Raw genomic sequence first — 22,154 nt, 5'->3', positions numbered from 1 at the left:
TTTCAGTTTGAATTCTTTTGAAAAGGTAAGAAAAGAACATTCTTCTTGGAAAACTTTGAAATCCGAATTAATAAAGCTGGCAGGGCCCTTTCAGTTAAATTTGGATTCACTTTTTTGTCTTATTAGCAATTTCTTTACACAGCCTATTTTAGCAAATGCATTTACCATATAAAGCAATGACAGTGCATTTTGCCTCACTGGAATTATATAAATGTATGGTTTTATAAGGTGGAGGGTTTTTACCTCTCTGTTTGCTAAACTATCTGATGATGCCCTGGTTTTAAAAGGTGTGTTATATGTGACGGCTGTGCATATTTGCACTGTAGCTAGGATTTTTATACTACACCCAGTACATAAATGTTATTTATGTGAGATTTTCAATCACGAAAGAAACAGTTGGTGAGAGAAGCAGCACAGAATAATACTGATTTTCTTCCTTCTGGATAATTAGGAGTCATGCTGTTCTACTTTCTCAGTGTAAGAACAAGTCCAGGCTCAGAGGGAGCCCTTCTATGGGACTTTGGAGGTCTCAGGCAAAGAGGTTTCCCTATCTGCTTTCACTAATGCCTTTGAAGCCACATAATACGTAACCAGGCTATGCTTCCCCTTAAGATGTCAACCTCAGAAGCCCCAAAAGTCTCCTCCAGTCCATGACCCTCATTAACTCCCATGGGATCATCCCGGGCTGCCCCTGGACCAGCCCAGCACCACCCTGTTCCTGTCAACTCACCGCTGAAGAGCAGTCAGTCAGCAGCTCTACTGAGCCTGAAATAGCCTGGAGTGGCCACAAGCAGGTGGAGAACACTCCTGGACCTCTTCACCCACTTGTATTTCGCAAAGGGTACGCAGATGTCTCTGTCCAGGCTTCAGTGTGCAGCTGAGGCACGCAGACGCGACTGCAACGCAAAGAATTTGGTGTTGCCTCAGCTGTACTCCCCATGGATCCTAGGGACTGGGTGGCCAAACTAGGCATCACACCCAGGCCTCTTTCACAACAAGAGAGGGCATTGCCAATGGGTAAGGGTACATGATGCCTGCCCTCCAGTTAGGCCCAGTGATCAGAAATGACCGCTGAGTTTGCGCAAGCAATAGAATTAATTATTCTGCTAAAAAAAAAAATATACAATTCCACGTGAAACTATGAGGCATCTTTCTGCCTGCAGTATTTTAACCACATATTTAAATATACTTTGAACTTTTTAATTTAAACTTACAATCTTCTAAATCAACAGAAGACAGAACTCAACAATAAGCAAATGAGTCAAAATACTGAGATTAATTGGTAGATACAATAATATCGGGAAAAGCTTCACCATGCCTACTTTACTTCCCTCTCTTCTTAGGCCCACGTATTTCTAGAAGACTTGAGACATTTCAAAACCTGTGATTTTTCAGCTTGATCGACCTTAATCATATACGCAAACCTCTACTTTTGCCTTAAAGAATAGCTTTTAACTTCAATGCATCTCGCAATCTCAGCCATTCAGTCAAATATGCTGTGACTTCCCAATGGCACTCATGGGAAAATAAGACTGAACAAAAAGTCACCATGAACATCCCATGCTCCCTGACTTTAGCTCTTTGTCACCCAAAGAAATAACATATAATGTGCCATCAAGTGCAAAAAAGAGGTGGTGGCAGCGCATCAACAGGGGTCACGAGCATCTTTTGCAAACATGTTCATATGCTTAGATATATATCCACTGGAAATCAAAGAGCCTGTCTACAGCAGGACAGCAAAGGGTTTGCACAAGGGTTTGTGTAGGAAAGCCGAGAGGAGAAATTTAGTGATGCTAAATGGAAGTTAAGAGTTTTGTTGACTGACTTTTTGGTGTTTGGACTTAAGCAGGGATGATGTTTTTCCAGCAGACCTATCAGTAACAAGAGTGAAAATACAAATCCAGATTTTGGTTTACTAGTGTCTGTCTATTTCTTGCTGTGCTCTCTTGTAGTGTCTATGGTATAAACTGACACAGAGGATGGATGGAAGGGTGTATTATTTTAAAAGCTTCACCTCTTGTACAAGACATTGCACATGCTTCCTCTTGATATCATTTGTAAACGGAATATTTTAGCCAACATTTCATGAAGTTTTCAGTCCTGCAAGCACTCGGGGGGTTAGCAAAATGCTACAAGTTAAGCCTAACTTAATATAAATATTTCCAGAATTGGGGCCTACGTGTCTGCTCAGTTCTCTTTGTTAACATTATGTGATTGAGCTATGCGTTGCATCGCTGCAGCGAGGATTGCAAAGTGTATTAATAGGCTTAATACGTGGTTGTGCAAGCAGGGTTATGTGCCAGAGAAGCGGCTCACATGAGCTGCTCCAGATCAGCTAGGGAGATAGCAAGAGTGACTCTGCCGGGAACTATGACAGCGATTTAAAAACTTCCAAAAACTGGAGGGAGCAGGAAAGAAATGGGGCCCCACTGTGTCCCCGTGCTAACACTCTTCCCGTTAACAGCTACCAGTCTGATCCAGCCACCCGATGGAGGAAAGCAGCAGGTGGATACGCATGGAGGGAAGCAGAGGGCAGCCAGAGGCTGCCTCACCTCACCTGCCGGCCCCAGATTGCAGCAGAGGAACTGTCAGCATGGGACAGTCAAAACTGGGGTATCTTCGGTCCAAGCCTAGTAAAAATTGTTTGATTTATTTTGTCAAGCATTTCATTCCCGATCAGGAAGCCTGGTATTAGGTTTTTTGCATGGCCTGGGAGAATCTCACAGTGTGATTAGGCAGATGAGAAGTGCTGAGGATATTAATTACCGTGACAGCAGCAAACATGACACCACTGCAGTGGTCTGCCTCCCTGCTCCCCCTGCGCCCTGGTGCCCTGGGCTAGAAGGGGTCTTGTCAGAGGGAAAAGGCAAAGAGGAATGGTGATAGTGACACTGTGAGTTGGGCAAAAAGACAGTGGGTTAGAAAGTGACAACTACATTATATCGTTCTGCATCGCCTTCTGCAGTGTTTTCAATCAGAGCACCTGTACAGGGCACAGGTGCCCAGGCTCTGTCAGGGGGCTGACGGGCCTCTGTGGGGAGTGACCAGGGCTGCCCTGTACCAGACACAGCCGGTTTCAGCCGGATCCAACGCACCCACCTCAGGGCAGGGCTGACCCCGCAGACATGATGGTGATGGCAGCGCCTGGGGAAAGCCTGGGGGAGGAAGGGAAAAGCCCTGCCTGGATATGGGGGGACAAGTGTCAGAAACCGTCCTGAGAGCACCGAGGGGAGGAGGGGAGGAGGGAAGCAGGTGCTTCAGACACCGGAGCAGCAATCCCCCGCAGCCTACGGGAAGGACCCAGGCTGAGGCAGGTTTGCTTTGGAGGACAGCAGCCCACGGAAACGTCCCACGCTGGAACAGAGACAATATCTGAGGAGGAAAAAGAGGAACTGCCATAGACTTACCACAACCCTTCACTCCCCATTAAAGAAGAGGAAAGAAGCAACCTGAATTTCCAGCCTAACATTAAAAAACAGGGGATTTTGGAAGCTGAAAAAAAAAATAAGAGGTCCTATTCAAAATGTGGATAAAACTGTCAAGAAGCAAGAACAGATTTAGCAACATCATGAGCCCTGTCCTGAAATAGCTGAAACAAGTTATGGCAGAGCTAGAGGTTCTGCAACTGCCTATGAATTGCATTGATGTAACAAAGGTATTTTGTCTTCTTGCTAATAAATGGCTGAATCTCTTTGTACTTCAACTTTCTACCTCTTGAATAAGGATAATCCTTGCTAGGGGCTTTCAAGGATATAGTCCTTAATGACTGTGAGTTGCTCATTTGAGAGCATATAGAATCATAGAATAGTTAGGGTTGGAAAGGACCTCAAGATCATCTAGTTCCAACCCCCCTGCCATGGGCAGGGACACCTCACACTAAACCATCCCACACAAGGCTTCATCCAACCTGGCCTTGAACACCGCCAGGGATGGAGCATTCACAATCTCCCTGGACAACCCATTCCAGTGTCTCACCACCCTAACAGGAAAGAATTTCCTCCTTATATCCAATCTAAACTTCCCCTGTTTAAGTTTTAACCCGTTACCCCTTGTCCTGTCACTACAGTCCCTGATGAAGAGTCCCTCCCCAGCATCCCTATAGGCCCCCTTCAGGTACTGGAAGGCTGCTATTAGGTCTCCACGCAGCCTTCTCTTCTCCAGGCTGAACAGCCCCAACTTCCTCAGCCTGTCTTCATACGGGAGGTGCTCCAGTCCCCTGATCATCCTCGTGGCCCTCCTCTGGACAATGAGGGAGTAAAAAATGCAATGCTTAGAAGAAGGCACTTGATTAGGGCTCCTGAAAGCCAAGAATATATTAAAACACAGAGTTGACCCAGCTACTGGATTCAGTAACTGATTTTTATGTATTTATGGCTGCTGATGGATCTAAGCTTTGGTGATAAACTCCTCGTCTCAAAAGGAACCGGTAGCACAGTTGGGTCTCCCAAAAACTACTGAGACATCTGACCCTGTTTTGGTATACGGCAAATGTTGAAGAAAGAAACATAGAACTGTACTTAAAACCATGACTTTGCATTATAATCACTTGTAGTGTTTCTGAAATGTATGCTTAGGTCATGGAACAAATTGATGAATGCCCAGATTAAAGCACCTAAATAAAGATCCTGATGCAAATCCACAAATTTGCTGTTAAGTAAAGCTGCCTTTCAAGATTCTCTCTCTCAAGGTATGCATTGCTGAGGGGTTTACTTGCTTACATGTTATTTCCATCAGTTCTGGATAAAAGTTATACAGGCAAGAGTATTTCACGCTTGGCTGGCTAGCACTTTCTCCACTTGTCCAGCTAGGCAGAAAGATAAAAACTAACAGATGATCTCCATTACAACTGCTGGCAGGTAGTGAGAGATCAGTGAAAACACTGGTACTAGAAACTCTCTTGGATTTAAAAAAGTTGCACTGACATATCAAACCCCCTCTCTTTACAAGAGGAAAGATCAGCGCTGCTGAGGCTTAATATTCGACCACTCTATGCAGAAATGTGTAACTGTTGCTCAATTCTGTGCCCTTTTTCCCCCTAAAGTTTCACTCGGCTTTTTGAGTAATAAAGGCGTTTCTCATTTATTTCTCAAGCAGTTACTGTTGCATGTTGGTTTGAAGCCTCAGACTTCAGAAGAAGAACTCCGGCAGTAGGCTGAGGAGACTAGAAATGCTGTTTCCCATTTGTGATGCAAGCTTCACAGAAGCCAGAGGCTGCCCAGCCAATATAAGCTCTTACTTAAAAATCAAAGCAGGATTTAAGATGGCAAACACCAACCATGACCTGGTGCATTACAGTAGGTACTAAAATATACATTAAAAAGGTTAAAACTGCTCATAATATTCACCTTTGTGTCAGTGCTGCCAGAAACAGTAGCATATTCTGGTCCCACACAGCCTACAAATGTTCTATTATTAGCAATCCAGATATCAGAACAGAGAGACAGAAAGACGACATTTCATCAGAAGGCAAAGGTAGGAAGGTTAGTGCTTCAGCATACTGAGGGCCACAGAGGTGGCTCATATACTTGAAACAATAGAAATCCTTCTTTTTCATCCTCTCTAGAGGTGGTGGAGGGCTTCTGGCCTGCTCAAACAGCAAAATATACCCTTGGCTGTACTGAGCGGGGCTTTAACTCTGTGTCAACTATGTGTCACACACCAGTGTGTCACAAGTTGGGGATTATTTAGTATCAGCAAAGGTGACAGAGTGATCTAAATCATTTAGATGCTAAAATGCAAGCTCTCTAACTTTTATAAAAGATACCAAATACGCCCAGGACTGGTATCTGGGGAATTCCCTTTCATTATAGTTAAGTGCAGACAAACATTTCACAAGGTGAAAACACTTCATGTGTTGAAAGAAAAATTGGAAAAACGGCAATCTAAGGTTTTGAACACTACTTTGATTATTGCAATTAGTATATCTCTGTCATAGGTGATGGAGAACCTGATGATGAATACAAGTCTGTACTTCAAACAGTGTTTTTAAGTAACCTCAAGCAGCATGTTCGACTACAACAGACAGCAGACAATACACTAACCCCTCTTACGTGAATTCATAACCACATTTAGAAAGTGTCTAACTTTCTTCCTTAGATGTCATGGTTATTCAAGAGGCAAAAAGAAAGTTTTCACATGAATACTACAACAAACACCATTTATCCAGCAGTAGCCATCTTCAGACACACATAGGAAATGTGAGGCTTTTTGGAAAGGGAGAGGGAGGAAAAGAGGAAGCCTCTCAGAACAAGTACACAAACCGAGACACAGAGGAGCACCAAGAAATGCAGTTCAAGAGGGCCAGCCTCACCCCTGCAAACAAAGAGGAAACCCCATCTAATCCAGCTTTTAGCAAACCATGGATTAGATGAGTCTGAACATGTATATAAATTGTTTGGGGAGTGGAGAGTGGTTAATCACGTTCCTTAATGGTTTTTGCCCTTTGTTAAAAACACTTACTGCCAACTCGTGATTATTCAGCATAACAGGGAGGAAGGGTGGGGTACGAGGGGATGAAAGAAAAACATGGATAAGGTGAAGCATGTAAATGAGTCTACTAAAATCATATAGGGAGAATGTGAGAAGAAAAAGGTTAGTAAAATGGATTCTCATATTAGTACACCCTCATGCATGTTAAGTTCAATACAATATGATGTGTACGTGGCAGTTTAGGTCTGGAAGCATTACTGCAATGAGCTAATAGACCCAGTAATGGTAGGACAACACCACCAGCTTAGAGGGAGGGTTTCCTGCCCTTCACCTGCCTGCCAGACTGAGCTGCCCATTTCCACCACTTGCTGCAATGCATCACAACCTCTGCTAAGCCAACACAATTGTTTTCATGGCTGTGCTAGAACCGGGGTTAGGGAACAACCCAGCTTGGAATTTAACTCCACCAAAAATGTTTGCTGTTTATGTTCAAATTTCTTCACGCTTTATAAAAAGGAGCACCTGCATTATGACCATAGGCTACGGTCACAAAGAATGACCAGCACTCCAGGCAGAGCAGAAGAGCAACAAGCAGAGCATTATCTATCAAGATGGAAATCTCTTTGGAATCAGTGTAACCGACATCTGCTAAGTGATGATAATTGTCTCCTGCATCAATCACACAGATGTCTCAAAGGTAAAATCTTATTAAAAGGTACAGTGATGAGTTTTCATTATGAGGATGTTCATGGAAACTGTAACACTTCTTGCAGCACTTGTGAAATCCTCTGTCCAAAGTACATGAAGAAAGCATGGTATCTGTTGAAACTGCAGTGTGATAAAAATATCAAAATGTCAGTGGAGCTCAGGGTATGCATGAATGTGCTCCTTGCCAGTTGCTGAGGGACTTTGCAGCCAACATTATGGTTATATTTAACTTCTGAAACACTTTCGCAGACATACTATAATGCAACGTTTCGTTTTGCCTGATTGCTTTTATTTGATCCCTTCTTTCCAGGGAGATTTTTTTCTTGTATATTTGACACTGGCAGTTGTTTCCACCATGAAAATTTGGATTTAGGTCAGCTGTTCACAAGAAATTTAGATGGTGACACAAATTCTTCAGTAGGAATGCTTCTACCACCAGAAAGTGAGATACACATGTTGGATATCAACAGTCTTTTAAACCACTTGCCTGTGGATTTATGTGTGATACAGTCATGTCTGAATTCACATTCTTATGCAGACTTCCCTCTTTGGACTTCCTGTGCTGTGATAACAGACTTTTACTATGGTATATGACTGATAATAGCTGGAGAGAGAGGTTAACATAAAACTAAATGCTAGGCCATCCACTTGGTGTTGATCTAGCCAGAAAACTAGCATTAAATACATGCACAGCTTTGCCTCCACTACCTTTAGAACATATCACTTAAAACACATTAGCTCACAGGTTCCAACAAGCACATCAGTTAACAAACAGCCAGGAGGTACTAACAGCCTTTGATGTCTCAGAGCAGATAGGGATACTACAGTAGACAGTTATACATGTGGTTATGAACACCGGCAACTCCTGGTCACAACCAAGTCCTGCTGTTTGCCACAGAGCTGATTCAGCTCAGACGCATCAGCCAAAGAGGACCATTAGCAATGGTATCCTGCCATCCTCCTCTGGGCACAGCTTTGGAAGGAAAGGCACTCCTCGTCAGTCCCAGTGCAACCCACATCATCGTTTTCCCCACTGGAGCTATCCTAATATTAGAATCAGGAGAAGACTATGACTTGTGGCTTTAAGTCGAGGAGGACATTGAGCACCACAGGAGCCTGGGGTGGGGGGGGGGTTTACAGCTGCCTGATAGACAGTAAGGCAACAATAAGACCCATGGTGGCAGTTCCTATGCTCTGTTGACTTTTGCCTTCCTGTTTTTTTTATTTCCCTCCACTCCAATGATGAAATCATGGACCCATAGAATGGATTGGGTTGGAAGGGACCTTAAAGATCATCTAGTTCCAACCTCCCTGCACAGGGACATCTTTGACTAGACCAGTTTGCTCAATAAATGGTTCAAAATATTTTATTATAGACAAAACTCAATGCATTTTTCACCATGCTTATTTCAGGAGCAAACACACAAGCCAGATATAAAAACTCGTATGAAAAAGCCACAAGAAAAAATCAGTGGAAAGATAGTTTGACAGCTGGTAACATGGTCTTTAGGAGATGTGTTAGGGTGACCTGGATAAATATGCTCCTACCTGTGCTCAGTAAAATATTGTTAAAGAGATAAAATATACTATCAGTTATAGTGCCTGTAATTGCATTAAAATCACAGAAGTGGCATTATGTTAGTCAGTGCAAAGCATCTACAAAAAAATTCTTTGTGATCTTAATAGGGACTGGCACCAAATAAATGGATTCTTATTTATACAAATTCTGCTGAGTTTAAATGAAGACTCCTGCCTGCCCTTACCTTTATAAACTGAACTAACCTATATCCTGAACCCCAGAGTTTGGTGCATTAGATTTGCTGAATAAAAAATGTTTGACTGACACAGCCAGCAGTAAACCAAGTTCCTACTGAATCCAATTTTGGTAGAAGTTTACAAACAGACAGAAGGAACTGGTAGGGGTTCACCTTGAGTGTATACAGGCCTACATAGGCTATTTAGGGATAAAATTTGGGGGCTACGAACATTTCTGCATCTATTTTCTGCAGTGTCTTTGATAATTAGCTCATGAAAAAGAATTACAGGGAAACATAACTATGTGAGTTAAATCTGGCAAGTCCTCTCCTCCTCCAAAATAAACATGTATACTTCTCTTTAAAGGGATGGTGGGCACTGTTTTGCTTTTTCCCAGTACTGCTGAATATCAAAACACTCAGGCAAAATTAGAAGATTTCTCTCTTATCCCTGTTATTCTGCATAAAAAAGTCCCAACTATTAATGATATTCAAAACAACAATAAACAGAAAAGATATTAAACTAATCATGCCTATCACAAAAGACACCACAGAGGAATAATCTCTATAAATTATCCTGTTTGGTACAGTCATTCACCCAAGATGACAATGGCGGCAGAGAGTGCTTAGAGTACCAGTATTGCTTGTGGGTGAACCTTTCAGCAGTCACAGCCAGCAACGGGAAAAGAGCTCTGCATCAGATGAATTTAAAAAAAAAAAAAAATCTGAAGTTTATTGTAAGTGTTCTCCTGAGGTTTTGCAGGTTTTTTCAGCAGCAGCAGGTCTTTAATCCCCTATTCAGTGGGCCTAATGTGCCATCTGCTGTTTTAATTCTACATGGCAAGTTTCGGAAGGGAGCAATTGTTCCGTAGCACCTAAACAAACAGGCTGAAAAAGTGTGGATTTGGCTTTTTTAATATTGGAAACAGTAGTTTATGCAAACATTGGCGAAGAAATCAAAGCTTCACTATCGTTAATACTGCTCAGACACTGGTAACGTTTAGGTTTAATCCCTTAAAAACCATTCCTGCGCTGTAGACTAAAATCCGATGATCCATTAGCTCCATCTGGTGGCTTCCCTTGCGTTGTAATTTTGTGTATCTTTCCTTGACAGTCTTTTTCCCAAGCAGAGCTAGGAATTTATTGAAAAGACAAGTAGTATGCCTTTTCCAGGGTTTATCTCGCTAAGCGAAATCCTGCAAAAGTTCAGTATGTCCAACTTTCCAAATCTTAATTTACACAAAATGGGATTGGAGTTGATATGGATTAGATATGATACGGATTGTAAATATGAATACACATGCTTTCTTGTCCTGAGTAATTCAGCAAAACCCACTGGGTCTACTCACGGAGAGCAATTTCAGCCCTTACAAGGCTGCACGATATGCAAGTGGTGTGCGGTGACATTGGACATTCGTCAGGCAGCAAACCTTTTGTAAATGCTTTTTCCCAAGGTGACTGGCGTTCACGCAGGGCAAAGCACTGATGTGCCTGCCTGCTCACGGCAGCACGCGCATCTGGCAACAAGTGGAAAACGAGGCAATAGCCCAGATCTTTACTAAAACACTTGCTTAGATACTGCATAAAGTGCTGGGCAAGTTTTGACCTAATCACTGTTAGGAACAGTGTTTACATGTAACCACCCGAGCGCAGCTCGAAACCTGAGAGATGAACCGTGATACGCTCTCCAAGGAAAATTTTTAATAGACGAGTGCCACCTGGTGGAACAAGGCGAAGACGTTTCACACCAAAAAAAAAAAAAAAAAAAAAAAAAAAATCAGCTGTTTTAAGGTGGTCAGGGCGTTTTCAAAACGGAGATTTTACTTTAAAAAATAACACCAGACTACTACCAGAGAGGGGCATCGGCAACTGGGTGGCCCTGCCCGTGGTAGACACAGAGGTGGACCGGCTCTAGCCCCTTCCTGATCAAGGCACTACACTGCCCGCCCTGACGGACTGAGAGTTTGCATCATTTTAATGAGTAGCTTTGAAAGCATGGCTACTTTGAATTAATATAAGTAAAAAAACACATTATAAACCCGCTTTGCTTTCAATTCTGTATTTCATAGACAATATGTATGTACTTTTAAACCCATAACTCTGTAAGTGTTCAAACCCATGCAACTGTTAGGTATGTATCACGTGCAACTCAAAATTAACTGCATGAACGAGCTCTGCCTCCATTGGCAGTTTTCTATCCTAGGAAAAGCATGACTGAGTTGGGTACGAAGATAAGGGTAGAGATTGGCATCTCTGACCCAAGCGAGAAATTAAGCCTAAGTTGTAACTGAATGGATATTTCCACTCCTTTTGTATCGATGGGCAGCAGCTGCAGCCTCCCCACGCCAGTGGTCTGCTCAGAACCCCATGTGTTTTGCTGTGTGCCAAGGAAAATCTCCCCTTCGAGGCCCAGCTCTGGTTCTGCTCGTCACTAGATGGGACAATGCTGCTTTTGCAGAATAAGTAACTGTGAAACAGGGTTCATCCTTTCATACGGATTTTTTTTTTCACAACTTCAACAAATGTGTGTTCCTAAACTCGCATGATTTACAGAACACCATGGGAAATATATGTATTATTGGGAGTTAGCAGGCAATCACACTGCACAATTGACACAGAAGTGTGGCTCCAGGTTTAACTGGCATGGAGCTTTAAACTAGGAAGAAAACCTTTAGGTTTAAATTTAGTGGCCTCCACAGGAAGAGAGCAGTAGATAGGTAAAAATTTAGAACTGTTCATTCTGTCACAAGGATAATGTATCCCACTACTTCTGGTTTCAGCCTCTGAGTTTTACTCTTGTGTAAAATGTAGTGTCAGCTGTCACCAAAGCATCCTGGTGCATTCATAGGGTAGGAGCTGCCATCTACAGGTACGCTGCTGCTTGTTTTCATTCACCCATTTTCTCGCCACTTCATAGAATCACAGAATAGCAGAATGGTTTGGGTTGGAAGGGACTTTAAAGATCATCTAGTTCTAAACCTCCTGCTCTGCTTTGCCCCCATCCTCTAAAAAGGCCTCAACAGGGAGAAGGAAGTATTCTTGGGGCTGAGCACATCACATGCATGCTACATATGAAGAATTAAGTGGATTAGTTGTACCGCTGTGGTTGGTTATGGCTTCAAAGGAAAACATTGGCTGTACCTACATAAATGTCTCTGTTTAAATGATTTAAAAGGGACCATTTCCCAGAAGTACAGGTGCACGGCTGACTGAAGCTATTAGGGCTGTGAAAGGGCAAGAATTGCTTAAAAGGAAAAAAGAAATGAGGGAAGGTAAAAGGAAAAGTGGGTGAAGGAAGAAGGGAATAGGAAAAAGGAAAGGTGGGGAAAGGAAAAAGGAAAAGGAAAAAAGGAAAACGGGAAAAGGCAAGGCCACGAATGCGACCACGGATCTCCCTCCCCACTCAGGAGCTCCCGTGTGTCCACCTGCTGCTCCCCAGCCCAGGGCCTACGGGGGGAAGGTGGCCCGGCGGCTGTCCAAAGCCCATGCAGGCGCTCAAGCGGAGCGGAGCTCGGGTTGACGGGGTTGGGGGTGCGGCGGGGGCTGCGCCCCGAGCCTTCGGGGCCCGGGGCACACAGGGGGGCCCCAGCCGTCGAGCGGTCCCGGAGCGGAGTGCAACGGGCGGGTGCAAGGGCAGGGCAGAGCGCAGCCGCCCCCCACCCGGCAGCCGAGCACCGACCCCTGCCTCTGCCCGCCGCGCCGCGCCGCGCCCCGTCCCGCCCCGTCGGGGGCAGCGGGGGGGCACAGGAGGCGGGGGCCGCCCGCGGCCGCGTTACGCACGCAGTGAGCTCAGCGGCGCGGGAGAGGGGCGGCGCGGCGGGGGGCGGCGGGGCGCGCCGGGGTGGGGGCGGCCCGGGCAAACCCCATAAAGGGCGGCGGCGGCCACGGCTGCTGCACTCACCCCGCACGGCGGAGGCGCCGGGAGAGCAGCGCAGGGGCGCGGCGCGGAGCGCAGGGGGTGCTGTGCGCTCTGTTCTCCGCTCCGCCAGCACGGGAGGCTTCTCGGCGCTCGCCTCCTCTCCGCCACGCAGGGCCGTGTAAGTGCCGGCGGGCCCGTCCCGGGGCTGCCAGAGGGGCGAGCGGAGACTCGCCGGAGCGGAGCTTACTACCCGCCCGCTGCTGCCGGGGAGCGCTGAGAAGGCGGCGGGAAGGAGAAACGGCAGCGAGAGGAAGAGGACCGACAGACCGAGAGACGGACGGAGCGGACCGGCCGTTCCCCTCGCAGACCCTCGCTCCCCGCCGCGGCACTTCGGCCATGGGGATGCCGGCGCCGCCTTTGCAGTGACCGCGGGACCCTTCCCACTGCTCCACCGGCAGAAAGAAACTAAAGAGACCCCCAAAACCTGAAAGCAAAAAATCCTAAATATATCTATCTATAAAACCAAATAAAGCAATAAAAAGGGCTCCGTCAAGCCGGCGGCTGCAGCAGCAAGCCTTGCCCGTCCCGAGCTCGGCGGCCGCAATGAGGACCGCGGGGCGCCTTACGGCGCCCGTGCTGGTGCTGGTGCCGGTGCTGTCGGCGCTGCTAGGGCTGTGCAGCGCGGAGCGGCAGGCGCTGGTCGTGCCGCGGCGCCTGGGCGCTGCCGGCGGCCGGGAGCGCTTCCGCCTGGAGGCCTTCGGGGAGCAGCTGACGCTGGAGCTGGAGCCCGACAGCAGCTTCCTGGCCCCGGACTTCACCCTGCAGTACCTGGGCGGGCCGCCGCCGCCGCCGCAGGACGACGTCTCCCGCTGCTTCTATTCCGGCACCGTCAACCGGGACCCCAGCTCCGCCGCCGCCCTCAGCCTGTGCGCGGGGATGCGCGGCGCCTTCTCCCTTCGGGGCCGGCAGTACCTCATCCAGCCGGCCCCCGGCACCGCGCACAGCCGCGGCGCGCACCTCCTCCGCCTGCGCGGGGCCCGCCGCGCTGCCCCCGCTGCCCGCTGCGCTGTGGCTGAGGCCGAGGAGGGGACGGGAACAGAGACGGAGGCGGCGGGGTCGGAGCCCGCCGGGCACGCAGGTACCGTCGGGGCGCCGCGCCACCCTCCGCGGGGAGGGGAAGAAAGGAGAGGGGGGCTCTGGCTCCCCCTGCGCCCCCGCCCCAGAAGGGACTGGCAATGGGGCCCGGCCAGTGCTTCCACTTCGTCCCCACCCCGAGGGGCGGCGGGGTGTACGCCCACCGTGGCGCGGGTATCGCCCCTTTGCCCGGCGGCAGTAAGAGGAGGGGTTATTCAGCCAGCACTGCCGAAGTCTGGGGGTGGGAGACGGGCGCGGGCCGTGGGGTGCAAATATTAAGTATTGGTGGGATTTGGGTCCCTTAAGGTGGCCTCTCGCAACGCCATTTCTTTTGCTGTGCTCACCTGCGCTTTCCTTCCCTCTCCCTCTCCTTTTTTAATGCAGAAACGGGAAGCAGAAGGAAGAAAAGGTTCGTGTCCAGCCCCCGCTACGTGGAGACCATGCTTGTAGCCGACCAGTCCATGGCCGAGTTCCACGGCAGCGGGCTGAAGCACTATCTCCTGACGCTGCTCTCTGTGGCAGCCAAGTTGTACAAGCACCCCAGCATCCGCAACTCCATCAGCCTCGTGGTGGTGAAAATCATGGTCATTTATGAGGAGCGGAAGGGACCTGATATCTCTTCCAACGCAGCCCTTACTTTGAGAAACTTCTGCAGCTGGCAGAAGCAGCACAACCCACCCAGCGATCGACATGCGGAGCACTACGACACAGCAATCCTTTTCACCAGGCAGGTGAGGGACACAGAGGTCAAATCCATCCCCACACCCATTGCTCATGACCCCCAGAGGTTCCCTGTACCGGGAGACCTCTGAAAAAGTGTTCAGGGGCAGTCTTGTGTCATCACAGCTTCAGCAAAGTAGACTGAAAATGAAATTAGTTGCTTTTCATTTAGTTGCTTATTTTGCTGTTTGCACCATCTCAGGTAAAACTCACAGTATGTGCAGTGTGTTTCTGCCTCATATATTTCTAGCAGATTTAGTATGGAAATTATGCATTTTATTTCTACGTGTAACCCTTGTGTATGTTCCAAAGACAGATTTTTGCCATCATACCCATTGAAGTGCTGAATATTTAAGCTCTTTCCATAAGTAAAGGCAGACTGCCAGGGCTGGATGTTTCTTGCCAAGGTTAAGTCTCTGATCTGATTAATAATGAAACTGCCTTTTTTTACAGGACCTCTGCGGTGCCAAGACATGTGATACTCTTGGGATGGCTGATGTGGGAACGGTTTGTGATCTAAACCGCAGTTGCTCTATCATAGAAGATGATGGTTTACAGGCTGCCTTTACAACAGCCCACGAACTAGGTACTTGAAGCTTTGAAGGGCGATTTCACGTGATTAATTGAAACCAGCTCAATGATGTAAAGCAAGGAGCTGCCCAGCCCACACTGTGGGCTCGCCCCTCACTCCCCAGAGCAGGCAGGAGGAGGCCAAGCTTTGCCCCGTAGTAGGGTTGAACTGCAGAAAGCAAATACTGTCTGCACAGCACTGACTGCAAGAGCTGAGTAGCTGACGGATAGCAGGAAAAAAAGCATGAGGGGGCTGTGAGGGGTGCTGCGATACGGTACCATCTGCTTAAAATTTGGCAGGATTCAGGTTCAGGTTATTATTTAAAGACCAGGCTGTGAGCAGCTCAGAGCAGTACTTAGAACAGTATCGGTAATGCATAGGACAGACTTCCTAAAATCACAAACTTTCCCTTTTTTTTTTTTTTTAAGGCCACGTGTTTAACATGCCTCATGACGATGCAAAGCAGTGTGCTGGTATTAATGGAATAAGCCGGGATTTCCACATGATGGCATCTATGCTTTCCAATCTGGACCGCAGCCAGCCGTGGTCTCCGTGTAGTGCCTACATGATTACAACATTTTTGGATAACGGTCATGGTAGGATTATTAAGCTTTCCATTGATGTGGTGTTTAAGCTCTTGTGATTTAGTAGCCTTTTCTTTTCTCTTTTCTTTTCTTTCTTTTATTTTTTTCTTTTTTCTTTCTTTTCTCCTTTCTTTTTATCTTCTCTTCCTTTCTCTTCCTTTCTCTTCCTTTCTCTTCCTTTCCTTTCTTTCTTTTCCTTTCTCTCTCTTCCTTTCCTTTCTTTCTTTTATCTTTTTTCCATTTTCCTTTTTCCCCTTTTCTTTCTTCTTTCCCCCCCGTCCTTTCCCCCCCGTCCTTTTCCCCCCTTCCTTTTCTTTTTTCCCCTTCCCTCCCTCCTTCCTTCCTTCCATCCATCCCAGTGCTTTCTGCTACAGCATAGAGTTAACCCTTTACATGCTGCCAGTGAATTTAGAAGACAACAATGATGCACAAATTGGGTCAGAGATATACATAACAAAGTGAACACGGTTCCATTTTGAAGCTGAATTCACTGACACAATTGTCTGCCATTTTTTTCTGTACTATTTTTCTTTTTTCTTCCTTTTCAGGTGAGTGTCTGTTGGACAAGCCCCACAAACCAATCCAGCTTCCTTCTGACTTGCCTGGCACGTTGTACGATGCAAACAGACAGTGCCAGTTTACATTTGGAGATGAGTCCAAGCACTGCCCCGATGCAGCCAGTACGTGTACGACGCTGTGGTGTACTGGCACTTCTGGGGGACTGCTTGTGTGCCAAACCAAACACTTCCCTTGGGCAGACGGCACCAGTTGTGGGGAAGGGAAGTGGTGCATAAATGGCAAGTGTGTGAATAAAACTGAGAAGAAGCATTATGATGTAAGTATTAAAAATAAAAGGGAATATATCTTGGGGTGCACAGCAGCATGCAAAATGCTTCAGTGGGAGTAATCAGTTAAAAGGGCTTGAATAAATGGAGTCGGATAACTGATAAAACAAACAGCTTTTTTTCTACAACTGGCTTAGGTAGAAATGAGCATGATTGTGGGTTTTGTGGTTTGCTTTTGTTTTGCTTTTACTGTATTAACTTTTTCTTTCTGCTTTTGCTTGTCCTTCCAGACACCGGTGCATGGGAGCTGGGGGTCCTGGGGGGCGTGGGGAGAGTGCTCCCGGACCTGCGGCGGTGGAGTGCAGTACTCCTTCAGGGAGTGCGACAACCCTGTCCCAAGGAACGGGGGAAAATACTGTGAAGGGAAGCGGGTGCAATACAGATCATGTAACATCGAGGACTGTCCGGACAATGATGGTAATCTTTTCCCCATTTCTGAGGCAGAGGAAGGGTATCTTGTGGAGGAAGAGCATGTACAGAAGATGAGCTTATGTCCACCTCTCTTTCCTCTGCCTGCAGGCAAAACCTTTAGGGAGGAACAATGCGAAAAGCACAATGAGTTTTCCAAGTCTCCCTTTGGAAGTGGACCTGCAGTGGAGTGGACACCCAAGTTTGCCGGTGTGTCTCCGAAGGACAGATGCAAGCTGGTTTGCCGAGCAAAAGGAACGGGATACTTCTTTGTTTTACAGCCAAAGGTACATCAAAACCATACCTCATCCATCTAATCATGAATAGGATTTTTATTTCCTCTAATCTTTATGTGAAGTTAAGAGTCAAGCAGTTCAGAAATCTGAAATCATGTCTTTCTCATGTTTCAGCTAGATTCTTCCTTCTCCTCTTCCCACATGTACAGCTTGATCAGTGCGAGCATGCTTTAAATACTCTGGCACAGTCCTTCCAGTTACTTCACACATTACTGCCTCCTCTGCCCACTCCACCCTAGTTTCCTTTCCTTTCCTAACACCAATGCGACTACATTGAGATATGTTTGGAAAACTGTGGTGGCTCTTTGCCAAAACATTGGTGCTTTTTCATACCAGTTACTAATACGCTGACAGCTTAAAATAAACAAAAGGAAAAATGTTCATCTTGCATAGCTACTTGAACTCGCTGTCATACGATGGTGAGAGCCAATAACTACCAGGGTGATGACACAGAAGTTTTTTGTAGGGTGGTGCTCCTAGAAATAAAGGGTACACTGAGCACCATTAAAAGCAATTTTGGTCCTGTCCTTCGAGGACATGACTACCTTCTAGGGATATTAGAAAACAAAGTTCTTTCTTTACATGAAATCAGTAAAACAGTTCTGTGGGGGGGAGGGTTTTGGTGGGGAGGGGCATTAAAAGAAATTGGTTGGTTTATCCTGTCACTATGGCATCATTGTTGCAAGTGGGATGAAAATAGTATGCATATCTCCAACTGTCTGTGGGCTGCTTTGAAATTTAGTTTAGAAACCCCTGAAAGTAGGGGTGCTGCAAGTCTTCCATCTGTCCATATTTTGCATTTGGTATGTTTCTGTATTGAGCAATTTCAGAGTAATGTGCCTCTTATAATCAAACACCCTACTGCTCGTTTCCTGCAAAGGTCGTGGATGGTACTCTGTGTAGCCCCGATTCCACCTCTGTCTGCGTCCAGGGGCAGTGCGTAAAGGCTGGCTGTGACCGTATGATAGGGTCCAATAAGAAGTTTGACAAATGTGGTATCTGCGGTGGCAATGGATCTACTTGCAAGAAAGTGTCTGGCACACTTGTTAGAGCAAAGTGAGTATGGAACTGCTGCTTTTATTTTATTCTGGTGAATGTTTCATTGGTGTAAGTTTTGGGTTTCCAAGTTTTGGGTTTCCAAGGTGAGATGTTGTCGCATTTTATGCTGGAATTGAGATTTGATCTGTCGGAGCCACTTGACTTAAGGATAACTTACAGCAAGATAGATCCCAGTGAAAGAAAGCCCCTTACAAGCTCTACTGTAGCAATAATTCGGGATGTGATTTTGCAAAGCCCTTAAACCATTAATTTGACTAGGTTGAGAGTTCATGAGTTTAATGCTTCATCTTCAAATTAAATTCAGTTTTGTGCTGGGCAGCTTCTTCCCTTTCCTAGGGAAGAGCGGAGGATTCAGTCTTTCTCTTTTCTCTTGGTCAGACCTGGCTACCATGATGTTGTCACCATCCCAGCTGGGGCAACAAACATCGAGGTGAAGCAGCGAAACCACAGGGGCGCAAGGCATGATGGCAGCTTCCTCGCCATCAAAGCTGCAGATGGCACCTATGTCCTCAATGGTGATTACACCCTGTCAACGCTGGAGCAGGACATCACCTACAAGGGCAGCGTGCTGAGGTACAGCGGCTCCTCCGCTGCCTTGGAGAGGATCCGCAGTTTCAGCCCTCTGAAGGAGCCCCTGACCATCCAGGTCCTCACAGTGGGAGACCTGCCACAGCCCAAAATCAAGTTCACCTATTTTGTGAAGAAGCCTGCACAGCCTGGGTCAGAGAAAGCACCCACTAGAAAGAAAGAGTCCTTCAATGCCATCAGGGAGATCATCTCCTCCGAGTGGGTCATCGAGGACTGGGGCGAGTGCTCCAAGTCGTGTGGCTCAGGCTGGCAGCGGCGGGCAGTGGAGTGCCGGGATCCCCAGGGGCGGCTGGCCGCCGACTGTGCCCGGGAGCTGAAGCCCAGTGACGTGCGTCCCTGTGCCGACGTGCCCTGCCCACAGTGGCAGCTGGGGGACTGGTCACCCTGCTCTAAGACGTGCGGGAAAGGTTTCAAGAAGAGGTTGCTGAAATGTATTTCTTACGATGGCAGCGTGTTGCCACAAGAAAGCTGTGAGCCTTCCAAGAAACCGAAACACCTAATAGACTTCTGCAATGTTACAGACTGCAGTTAAATTGTTGAAGTTGGGAAAGCTAACATTTTTTATTATTATTTTATTTTCCTTCAGAACAATGCACTGAAAAAAAAAAAGAGGGCTAGAGGCAGCGCATATGTTTATGCATACAAAATTCATGGTGAGGATCCACTGAGGTGGGACAATGCAAATAGCTTTAGTTGGCATTGCATCCTAAAAACACCCTGCCAACTGAAAGTTTGATAGGGTAGCAGACCCATTTCACTCGCTCATCTTCAGCAGATAAGGCCCAAGGGCATTATAATTGCCTTTTTTTAAGTCTGTTACAAATGAAACAAAACATGAGCAGTGCCTGAAACACGTTTAAGCAAACATTTAGGGGTTTGGTTATTTCTCCTTTATTTTGGATTTACATTGTGGTACTGATCAAGTCTCCATGTGTAGGAAGGGGAGGGAAAGGAGAGTGGAAAAGATAGCTTAAAATAATTGGTTAGGGCTTACCTACCTCACGAAGGGCAAAAAACAGGATTGGAAAATGAGCTTTAACTATGTCATTCATGGCTGCTATTGTTTCAGAGAATAGTTTTATATAAAAATAAAGCCATATTCTCTACCTGTAAAGAGTAAAAAGTACCAAGAACAGTGAGTCAACTCCACAGCTAATTAGAATGTCACTTTTTCTGAAGTATCTTTATGTCATCCCAATGTGCCTGTCCATTTCTCTCATCCACTCCCAACACCATTGTGGTGACACATAGTGCAGAGGCTAGAAAAAGTGGAAATCTTCATGGAGCACATAGTGTCTCAGTCTTTTGTGCCTTCTGCATACCTTCAACTGGCTTGTCTGATTGGAGCTCAGTCCTACCATCCTGTCAAACAGACTGATGGCATTTGTGAGCATCTAGTCATGCTTTCACATTCAGATCTTTTACCTTACCCCAGCCAATGGAAATTATTTGCATTTGAGTTAAACAAGCAATCCCACTCTGAATGGGAACCTCTCCTATGTGGCCTCTGATGGGTTTGTAGTGCACAAATCACTGATAAGGCGGGAAGACAAAGCTGAAGGATAGCAGGTCCATCCACAGCAATACGCCAACATTCGCATAAAAAAACGTTTGTGCCAGTTCATAGACAATGAGAGAATATGGCTTTCCATATGTATATAGTAAAATATATTACTATAGGTTTTATATACTTCATAAGTATTTTATATTTCTTTCCCTTCTGGGAAGGGTTATAATTTGTAATAAATGCATATAATGAGCGTATTTATTTTTATACTTCTTGTCTAATGTGATCTTCTAAGTTATCGCTTTTTTAAAAGGACATATAACAAGGATAGAGTATTTATACAGTATAATATGTTACTAGAGGTAATAAATGAACCTTATAAGTTTTGGAAATGGAGCGTCTTTATTTCACTGGAGTAAAACTAGTCCATTGAGTGGAAAGAACATGGGATCTAAGTCAAATGTGATGAAAAAAAGCTAAACCACATAGTTCAAAATGACTGGTAGCTTAGGCTACTAATTGACTGTGTTAGAGAAGGGCTTTGGAAAACTCTACCCATAATGTCATATACCACGGTAAAAGGGGTAATTTTCTATTTTATTACTCAACCACTAACAGGGTGCTCAGCACTGGTGTTTCATCTTCTAAAAAAATTAAGTGCAACTGGACTGGTGCCACTGGTTTTAATAACAGCTCACAGAGGAAGTATTGCTGTCAGTAGTGTTTATAACCAACAAAATATGTACAAAAGTAGCAGTTTTACCTGCTCCACTTAACCTTATCCTACTGGGAAAGAAGCATTCAAAATTCAAAGCCATTAACTGGCAGTCAGAGGTTTCCCCTTACAGATTTCTGGAGGGCCTCCTGATCATGCTTTTCTAATTAGAAGTACTGCATGAATGAGCTGTTCTAACGCTGTTGGTTACACGTTTTATAATGTTAAAATACATACTAAGCATCAAGAAGCTGATTTTTGCTCTCTCATTTCTGATCTCATGACCACTGCAGTTGGGGGAAAATATGCTGTTGGACTTGGTAGGATTTTTGCCATGGAATTTGCGACATCAGTAATTTATGAATACTTTTGGCTTTGTGTCATGTAAAAATCTATTAAAACTTCCTTTGCCAATGTTTGGACTCTGTCTTGCAGAAATAGTTCCCACTTTATTCCATGGATAAAATCCTGGCCCCTCTAAAGCACATAGAAAAATTCTCATCACGTCACACTTCATCGAGCATTACTTTGTCTTTGACATACAAAAATACTGGGGAACATTTTACTTCTAACATTATTTATGAGGAAGCAAATCACTTTCTGGCTTTATAAATACTTAAAAGTATTTTATAATATACGTAATATTTTTATTATATAATACAAAGTATTTTATAATACTTAAAATATTTATAAATACAACAAAATGATTTGTATATATGTATATATACACGTATATTTTACTACAGCAGGTTAAAACAAGGAATACATACTTTTTCAAGAGAAAAAAATATGCATTTTCATTTGCTGCTGCTTTTCTTACTTCTTGTAGACTTCATGTCAGAACACATGACGTGTGTTCTGAACACAGCTGTTGGTTGGTGTTGCCTGGAAACACTCTCCTTGCAAGAGCCCAGGGAGCTACAGTCCTGAAACTGCAAGAAAGGCCCTGTGATATCTACAGAACTGGGGAGGTCCCA

At 45.5% G+C, this 22,154-nt stretch overlaps 1 protein-coding gene across 1 annotated transcript; it reads left to right on the top strand.

The window, feature by feature from the left end:
* The first annotated feature begins 12,769 nt into the window (after nucleotides 1-12,769).
* Nucleotides 12,770-20,854, top strand: ADAMTS1 (ADAM metallopeptidase with thrombospondin type 1 motif 1). The gene is made up of 9 exons (XM_065676763.1): nucleotides 12,770-13,888; nucleotides 14,269-14,615; nucleotides 15,058-15,190; nucleotides 15,604-15,771; nucleotides 16,308-16,594; nucleotides 16,835-17,021; nucleotides 17,124-17,299; nucleotides 18,189-18,364; nucleotides 18,746-20,854. The coding sequence occupies exons 1-9, from the start codon at nucleotides 13,354-13,356 to the stop codon at nucleotides 19,485-19,487; spliced, it is 2,751 nt and encodes a 916-aa protein (XP_065532835.1). The 5' UTR covers nucleotides 12,770-13,353; the 3' UTR covers nucleotides 19,488-20,854.
* Nucleotides 20,855-22,154: the final 1,300 nt, after the last annotated feature.

This window comes from Lathamus discolor, chromosome 4 (genome assembly GCF_037157495.1).
Source record: "Lathamus discolor isolate bLatDis1 chromosome 4, bLatDis1.hap1, whole genome shotgun sequence".
In the NCBI taxonomy this organism is placed as follows: Eukaryota; Metazoa; Chordata; class Aves; order Psittaciformes; family Psittacidae; genus Lathamus; species Lathamus discolor.
Note: the sequence above shows the minus strand (reverse complement) of the source record. Positions and strands in the feature narration are given on the sequence as shown.

Bases quoted from the DNA above. Each gene is read 5' to 3' on its own strand.
- ADAMTS1 (XM_065676763.1), top strand. From the start codon at position 13,354: ATGAGGACCGCGGGGCGCCTTACGGCGCCCGTGCTGGTGCTGGTGCCG. The intron at 13,889-14,268 runs GTACCGTCGGGG...TTTTTAATGCAG, and splicing joins GGAGCCCGCCGGGCACGCAG to AAACGGGAAGCAGAAGGAAG. The intron at 17,022-17,123 runs GTAATCTTTTCC...CTCTGCCTGCAG, and splicing joins GGACTGTCCGGACAATGATG to GCAAAACCTTTAGGGAGGAA.